Source organism: Xenopus laevis, chromosome 3S (genome assembly GCF_017654675.1).
Source record: "Xenopus laevis strain J_2021 chromosome 3S, Xenopus_laevis_v10.1, whole genome shotgun sequence".
NCBI classification, from domain to species: Eukaryota; Metazoa; Chordata; class Amphibia; order Anura; family Pipidae; genus Xenopus; species Xenopus laevis.
Genome location: NC_054376.1, coordinates 9,912,954 through 9,922,053, shown reverse-complemented (window position 1 = coordinate 9,922,053; position 9,100 = coordinate 9,912,954). Strand labels below are relative to the sequence as shown.

The following is a 9,100-nucleotide window of genomic DNA, read 5'->3' as shown; positions in this document are numbered from 1 at the left end:
TCCCACCCCTAATTTGCATATGCAAATTGGGATTCCGTTCAGTATTCGGCCAAATCTTTTGGGAAGGATTCGGGGGTTCGCCCGAATCCAAAATAGTGCGTCCCTGCAATCAATAGCTTTTTATAACCTGTGTGTGGGGGGTTTACCGTTTATAGTGCTGATGTCTGTGTGGTCTTTTAACTGTGGGCTGGTGTGACATACCTTTTTGTGATCACTCCCATTTTTTGTGGCCACACCCCCTAATTACCATGTTCATTTTACAAAATTTGTCAGGTTATGAAAGTTTGAACATATTTCTGTGTTTCTTTCCAGTTATTACAGTTTTGCTAATGAAGGTGAATTGCCCTTTAAGCTGTGAGTCTAACATTTCCCAAGGGACCTGTTATCTTATATTGTTACAATTACTTATTTGCTTATCTAGAAATTGTTACAAAAGTATCTTATCTGCAGCTGTGGCTGTTCTGGGAACTCTGCCAAAAGCCAATTCAGTTAGAAACTTTGGTTTTCTGGCTGTTCAGTACAGAGAAAAACTGGACTTTCCAGTACAAATGAGGGGCTGCGGGTTGAGCTGTCAAAAGAGGGACTGTCCCTCTGAAAACGGGACAGTTGGGAGGTGAGCAATATCTGGGGCAGGGCTTGGGGGCTGGAGTGGGCGGGCCCCATAAATTTTGTTGTACGGGGCCCCATGATTTCTAACGGCAGCCCTAGTCATGGGTAACACACACCTGCCTCCTGAACACAACTCTGCTCTTTGCATCTTAGCGCACAATCCATGCTGTCCCTGGCACGACTTTAATACACTGCTTTTTAAATTGTAGAGTCAGTGGGGCCCAGAACCTGATTTCAAGCATCTTCTAGTCTGGCCTGATTGTGCCAGTGCTCTCTCAAGGGTAAGTTGCGGTGTACAATCTGGGAAACATTAAAAAAAAAAAAAAATTCAGATCCATGCAGGAGGCACAATCTGCACGACTATGCATTGGGCACCACATCTGCTGTGAGAAAGTGGGGTGCAGGGGTATTGTCGGTCTTTGCTAGGCCCCCCTTTCCTCCCAGGCTCCCCCTATTTTTCTGCTACTGGGAGCGAGGGTTATACTGTGGCCTCTCACATACACAGCCCCATTGTGATGGGCCGGCATGGTCTCGGCTGAGCGAGTAGCAGAATCCTAATTGTTGTGGATCTTGCAGAGCGTGGGAACAGAGAGCATCAGGTGGCCTGTCAGTGTCACAAAGTGTAACCTTATCAGAGCACAGGGCCCAAAGGAGCGAGCAGCAAGCAAACAGGCTAAGAGATATTCTCTGCATAGGGGCTGCAAGTTGATCATTGTTATATCAGCTGAGACAGGTTTATGCCATTTTCTCCAGGGCTCGTCTAGGGGTAGGCAGAAGAGGCATGTGCTGAGGGCACAATGGTGGTGGTGGGTAACTAGGCATGTACCTCTTCTGTAGCCTACGTCTAGTCTGGCCCTTTCCCCCCACCGCCTGCATGTGGCCTGGCATAAAGCAGGATCTGGATAACCTGATGGCTAGTTGTCAGAATACTACTGAATTCTGTCCCTAGCCCACCCCTACGCTACCCCAATTCCTTCTCTAGCTGCCCCTTCATCCAAACGCTCTAGAACCATGCCCACCCCCCAAATCTACTCCTGATCAGCCACTTTAAATCATGGCCCTGCCCCTTACATTACCACTTTATCCTCTTATTGGAACTGGCCGATCTAGTCATAATAACAGAAATATTGATTTCTGTGTTCAGGGTGTAAAGCTGAGAAAATAGTGAGTAGGAGGAGGAGGAGAGGTGTTAGTACCTGTAAAGAAGATAGAGAGAATAAAGGCCACATTACTGTGCATTTTCAGTCCAGAGACTCCTATGGAGTGACCAACAGTATTTCAATTGCACAGGAAGGACTCCCTGTTCTTACTGTGTGTGTTGTGCCAGCAGGGACTCTGAGAGGGCACGGCCCCTGGACATGGTTTAATTCCTGTGCCAACTGCTTGGCATTTCAAGTCACAGCACCTCAGACACAAAACTAGCATTTCCGTGGGGCTGGGGTTTGACATGCCTGAGAAAACCAGTGGCACAATAACTCTGTCAGAAGAAGATCGGCAGCGTGAATTCGGAATGTGCCAGATCTTCTACCTGCTGCTTCTGCTGTTTTGAAGTCCTCACCATGGTGAGGGACTAAGGCCGACAAAAGGATCTTGGACATTTTGGAATGATCCAATTGTTTGGACCCAATGCTAACAATCATTTCATAATCTGGCCCATGCAGTTCTGTTAAGGGAAAACCCTATAAATATACCAATGCCACTCTCATCTGTTCAGCCAGGTATAGGTAGGTCCCATATGTGGGCCAAGAAGGAACATTTCTGCCCCTGATATTTTTTACTTTTTTACTTTATTATACTAATATGACCCAAACCCTATGTGGATCCCTGTGCATATTACCCAGAGACCAGCAGTCACCTTCCTTTTGCCGATCTCTATGCAGTCTCTCTGTTGTATCAAAAGCAGATTACCCAATTATGATCAGCGCCCTAAGGCTGGTGAAGGAGTACAGCAATTTACGCATTGACTGTGAAATGCGTCAGGTGAGAACGTCACTTCTGGCAGCAGGAACGAAAATGACTGGATTACCAGCTACCCGGTCACCGCAAGTAGGACATCTCACTGCCCAGCATCTAACAGTTTTTAGCATTTGCATTACTTTTATACTTTTTTACAAATAAAAGGTTTTACACTTTGGGCAACGTGCACATGAATGTGTGGGTAGGCACTCCTTCCATAGAAATTGATGAAAAAGAACGCTATGGAGACAATATGTCTATGGCAGCACAGCTTTGAATTCTCTTTAACTTGAACATCTTCCAGCACTGGTCTGTGCTGCAAACGGCGTAACCCGAAGCTTGGCTGGCGCTTATCACTCTTAGAATCTGGGCAGATGGAAGTGGTGCAAGGGTTGTAAGTAGCTGGCACAGACCCTGAGAGCACATCACATCAAGAATGGATTGCAAGGAATTTCTCTAAAATGGCAACACTTTCCGGGCAGTTCAGCCCCAAACAGGTGGCTGGAGGCCGAGTCACTGGGCCCATTGTGGTCCCTGCTTGTTGCTGACATTTAAATAGTACAAATGTGCCAAACAGGTCTCCAGCGCTGATTTCCCTATTCATCACCTTATTATACAGTAAAGCAGAATAATCCAATTCTTCCTCTTTAGTGTCAGAGAGGTGCATTGTTCTTAGAAGCCTCGAGCTACCCAACAGAGCCTGGATCGGGTGCCAATTTCACCATCACGTAAGGTGGTTAATTGGTGCTGTTTAATAATATTATAAGTGGGGTCTTTTCTATCCCACAGCAAACTCTCCGGCTGTTGGAGTATTCCTGCCCCAAGCCAATGTACCCACTGCGTACAATGTTTGCAGGATGGTGGTTGGGTCCAAGCAAGTACTGGATGGTGTGTGGGCATAAAATATTTTCTGTGTGTTCCATAATTGGTTGTGCTCAATGGTGCACAAGGACAGTCTTGGGGGTTATTGGCGCAGCACCCCTTTAAAAGAAAAGAGAAGAAAATAATAATTGAATAAAGATAAATGGGCCCCTGATCACACTGGGCCCCTACGCTATAGCCTGTGCATTAATCCGCACCTGGAGAACAGGATAGTATCAAGAGCCTATTAAGTCCTTACTCAGTCGGATTTTCCAGCTTCAAATCTGATATGGGAACAAGTCACTGTCAGATATAGTTTTGGGCACAAAACACTCATTAGTGATCATATTAAGGTGGCCATACACACAGAGATCTGCTCGTTCAGGTGGGAGATATCAGGCTGATCCGATCCCTAGGGCCCAACGATTGGATCATAACGGGCAGTCGGATGCAGTCTGTGATTCAACAGTATTTTAACCCTTGCCCGATCAACATCTGCCCGACTAATGGCCAGATATCAATCAAGGAAGCCCGTCGGAGGACCTCACACACAGGCCAATAAGCTGCCAACTCAGTCTGTCGGTTGCTTTTATCGGCCCATGTATGGCCAGCTTTACTCAGTCAAGAGAATCAAATCAGCCTAAAGACTAGTCAAAAGACATGGTCAAGATACACAAACTAAAGCATGCTCTGGGCAGTGGACAGTGTCCGACTGAATTATTGTGGGATCATCTAGAACCCAATCTCCAACACCACCCCTCACCCCCACTACTCCAGGCTACAAGCCCCGCTTTTCCTCTCTTTATATCAGTACAGGTATGGGATCCATTATCTGAAAACCCGTTATCCAGAAAGCTCTGAATTACGGACTCCATTTTAATCAATTTTAATCCAAAATTCTTCTCTGTAATAAAAAAAACAGTACCTTGTACTTGATCCAAATTAAGATATAATTAATTCGTATTGGAAGAAAACCAGCTTATTGGGTTTATTTAATGCTTACATGTTTTAAGGTATGAAGATCCAAATTACAGAAAAATCCATTATCCGTAAAACCCCAGGTCCCAAGCATTCTGGATATCAGGTTCCATACCTGTATTTAGAGATTAAAATAATAATAAATCACAGAAACGTCCTCACATTCCTCCCATTGGTTTTCTGCAGGTTTGCAGCCAATGAGCTAAACGTCCCCCTACACCTGCACCCCCCTCCTTCCCTGTATTAGTGTTACAACCCCCTCCCAACTGAAATACAGTTCTTGGAAGAGGAGGAGATGAGGGGTGGGACACTGACTGCAGAAGGAGAGAGGGCAGATTGCTCCATCTCAGTAACATCATGACACAGGATGGAGTACGATCACTCGGTATGCAGGTGAGTTAATATTGTGCAGCCACTCAGCAGCCTCAAATGAGAGTATATCTGCCTGATACAAAGGTGTGAGTATATCTGCCTGATACACAGGTGAGAGTATATCTGCCTGATACACAGGTGAGAGTATATCTGCCTGATACACAGGTGAGAGTATATCTGCCTGATACACAGGTGAGAGTATATCTGCCTGATACACAGGTGAAAGTATATCTGCCTGATACACAGGTGAGAGTATATCTGCCTGATACACAGGTGAGAGTATATCTGCCTGATACACAGGTGAGAGTATATCTGCCTGATACACAGGTGAGAGTATATCTGCCTGATACACAGGTGAGAGTATATCTGCCTGATACACAGGTGTGAGTATATCTGCCTGATACACCGGTGAGAGTATATCTGCCTGATACACAGGTGAGAGTATATCTGCCTGATACACAGGTGAAAGTATATCTGCCTGATACACAGGTATGAGTATATCTGCCTGATACACAGGTGAGAGTATATCTGCCTGATACACAGGTGAGAGTATATCTGCCTGATACACAGGTGAGAGTATATCTGCCTGATACACAGGCGTGAGTATATCTGCCTCATACACAGGTGTGAGTATATCTGCCTGATACACAGGTGAGAGAATATCTGCCTGATACACAGGTGAGAGTATATCTGCCTGATACACTGGTCAGAATATATAACCATGATATACATGTGAGAGTATACATACCTGATACACACACAGGGGAGCAAATACATGCCAGATACACAGATGGTATTATATAGTACATACCTGATACACAGGTCAAAATATACATCCATGATACACAGGCGAAAGTATATTTTCTGACACACAGGTAAGAGTACTTTTTGTACTTTGTGGTGCAGCGGGAGTACTTTTTCTTTTCTTGTGGAGTGGTTTCTATACAGAGTAGCGTTCATGAAGTGCTACATTCTTTCTATTAGGGTGTCATTGAGTGCAGTACTGCATGGGTGCTACATTTTTGTATTGGGGTGTCACTGAGTATCAAAGCTAAAATCTCTTTATTAGGGTGCTGTTGAGTGCTACAAGTCTGGTGTAGGGTGCATGCCAATAAGAATCTCCTCTCTGCACAGGGAACCCCCTTGTTTCCCTTAGGCTCATGGCAATGGCTTTAAGTGTGGGATGTGCTGGCTTCCTTCTCCTCACTCTACTGCATGTACCAAAGACTCTTGGCAGATCCAACAGCCTCTGCCCTCAAACCTCCTTCTACCATGATTGCTGGATCCGACGCTTCCCTGGGCTCTTCCTTAACCTCCCTGTGTCAGAGCAACGCGGGGCCCAGTTGCTACAAACTGAGATGGAGCCATCTGCCCAGCACTGCAGCCGAAAGTGCTGTGACCAAGGTGAGTGTCCAGTCAATGTCAGTAGGTGCCAGATGTTATTTTCCTTCTGCTCTTGGCTTAGCAGTTAGGCAGGTTATAGATGGACTTAAATGGTGGAACTTGATGGATGTGTGTCTTTTTTCAACCTAACTTACTACTGTACGATTTAAACTCAAAAGTGCTATTCTGCTAGTATTATAGATGCTGAATTGAACAATTAGAGTAATTAAATATGAGTTATTAAGGCATTCTCTGCTACCTTCTCTCAGCAGCACCCTGCAACCTGGCAGTGTCTTTCCTGGATATCAGCCAAGGAAGAGTGAGTTGTCACTTAGTCCACTGCCCCCACCCGGAAAGCTGCATCCTCCACCAAAAAGACTCTGCTGTCCTCTATACTGTTACTGCTGGTGAGTCGAAGGGGGGAGGCCTTTCTTTCTTGAATTCCTTTCTTGTCTCTGCTTCTGCTCCACATCTTTTGTCTACTGTAATTTCACCCAGACATTCCTTTTGCCTTATGTATATGACCTTGATAAACCTCTCCTGTCTCCTCCATTTGCCCACTCTTCTAGACTACTTCCTCATTCCTTATCACTCCTCACTGCACTGCCTTCATACCTTTAGCTCTGAACTCTGTTGTCTTATGTTCTATTCTTCTAGTCTTGTGCTTACCTACCTTTTTTTTTTCTTTTGCCTCAGCCCTCTGACTCATCTCTTTCTGCTTTTCTTCGTTTTTTATCAACTACTTCCCCTACCTTCTACTCCTGAATCCATTCCATTCTTCTACATGTTCAAGTGCTTTATTCTGTTCTATATTCATTATGCCTTGATAGAGTTTTTCTCTTGCCTTTTCTATTCTGTACCACTTTCTGCATTTGGTACTTCTATCTTCCCTTTGATGATTTTTCTCCATTTTCTTTTCCATCCTTAAATTATTTTCCTCCCTTTACGTTACTTTCCCAACCCCCTGGCCTCAGGTCTACTTTCACTCTTTTCCTTCTCTTTTTCATGACCTCTCCTTCTCCAACTTCTGCTTATTGCTTTATTGTTTTTCCCAGTGGACATTCCTGAACTTTCAATCTGCTATTCTCTCCATCTCCACTCCTATTCTTGCACCAGGCCCATTCTTCTTTGTACTCCACCTTTCCTGTTTCTTTCATTTCTTCCTGAGCATCGGCTGTTCTTTTTGTCCTATTGCCTTTTTTTCTGTCCTGTTTAGTCAAGTGTAGAAATGTAAATTTCACAGTAACCAGCGAGACCCCTCCAATGTGATGATGGCATTTAAGATTACGTTACTATGAGAGGCTTATTAAATACAGTCTCTTTCCTCAGGTATTGACCCTGATCTGTTGGTGTTTGAGAAACTGGGACAAATTGATTTGAACCCAAGATCATCTATGAAATTGCATCGCCTAAACACATCAGGGGCAGTTGTCCCCCCAGTTCCTCTTCCCCAGTCTTTTCTTTCTTCTAAAGACCCCCAACCAGCTCAACAATCATCTGCACCACCCAAATCCCCTACAGAGTCATCATTACCTCTCCCTACCTCTTCTCATCACTCTATCCCTACCTCTTCTCATCGCTCTCTCCCTCATCCACCTGGTCCAGGGGATTCTATTCGTTCCTTCCCTCCTACCAAGTCACCGCTATTTACAACACCCTGCATTTCTGAAACAACCTCTGTTTCCCAGTCGAAGACCAGTTCCCTGGCTGAGACATCTCACAGTGAAGACCCTCTAACTTCTAGAGCACCAGTGGGACAACCCATCCCCAACCCGCACAGTCCAGCTCATCTTGACAGCAATAAACAGCATGTCAATGATACCAAAGGTCACAGTGGGAAGAACCAGAGTTCTGATGCAGAGGTGGAAGATGCATCTGGTTCCTGGCTGGGTCTATGGTTATTCCCTGGCTTGGTTGGCTCTTCGGTTGCATTATTGTGTTGCTGTTCAGGGATTATGATGCTTGGATGCTGCAGGAGAAGGAAGAGGGGTAGATACAGACCAGGGCAGGTGGCTGATGATAGACGGGGTAGTTTGATTAGGTTTGCTTTACTTAAGGAGAAGGAATGATTCTGAAGTCAAGGATGGAGAGTGTCTGAACAATCCATACACAATGTCAAGTTGACTTCTCAGATTGACCAATGACGCCCTGCAACATGCAACCATAGTTAGTGGGTGGTGTACAGTAGATGGGCATCTACAAGATGATAAAACACAAGGATGAAGTTCTATTTGGCTCCTTGCTCAAGTATCAGGTGTTAAGAGTACAAACAACAAGAACGTACAAAAAAAATGTTTCTCTTGTTCACAAAGGATTGGTGTTGTCACCTGCCAAATTCATTGTTTTTCATTTTTTAATTGTACAGATTAATTCTATTGCAACATTTTTGTTGTTGTCTGCTGCTTAATTTATATTCAGGAGGCTGCTTCCTGGCTTAGCATCACATGCTTTAAGGACAATGTCTATGCTACAATTTTGGTGCAATTAAAGAACTTTTTAGTAAGTTTTACAGTAGATGAAAGTATTCTATTCCCCTTTCTCTGAATTTTTTTGCCGGCTAATGCATTTCCAAGCAAGAATCGCTTAACTCGCTGCAGGGCTGTATTTTGGGCCATGGCGCCCTAGTCACCTGTCAATGCTTAAAATGACCTTCCACAATGCACATGTGACAATTCAGTTACCCCACCCCTCACCTCCACTGCCAGATTCATCAGAAAAGCAGGGGAAATTTGCCTATATGGTAAATGAATCCCCCCCACAAAATTTAATTTATCATATAGGCACCCTTGGGGGCAGCCCCTAAAGATGCCATCATAGACACAGGCCCTTGAGTCTGCATGGTAAATATGCCTTTAAACCACGGATGCAACCAATTGTCAGAAATCTATAGAGGGCAATTCTAAATATTTTGTTGCCAACCTACCAAGAACATTTTCTGGTG

General features: G+C 44.6%; 1 protein-coding gene across 2 annotated transcripts; it reads left to right on the top strand.

Annotated features, from left to right (window-relative positions):
* The first annotated feature begins 4,541 nt into the window (after positions 1-4,541).
* On the top strand, positions 4,542-8,666 carry LOC108712596 (MANSC domain-containing protein 4). Of its 2 annotated transcripts, none has more exons than XM_018254876.2 (4): positions 4,542-4,797; positions 5,911-6,180; positions 6,432-6,566; positions 7,489-8,666. In XM_018254876.2, exons 2-4 carry the CDS (start codon positions 5,937-5,939, stop codon positions 8,226-8,228), a joined length of 1,119 nt encoding a protein of 372 aa, XP_018110365.1. In that variant the 5' UTR covers positions 4,542-4,797; positions 5,911-5,936; the 3' UTR covers positions 8,229-8,666. The 2 variants fall into 2 exon arrangements, with proteins under 2 accessions (XP_018110365.1, XP_018110364.1); XM_018254875.2 differs by having other exon boundaries at positions 6,429-6,566.
* Positions 8,667-9,100: the final 434 nt, after the last annotated feature.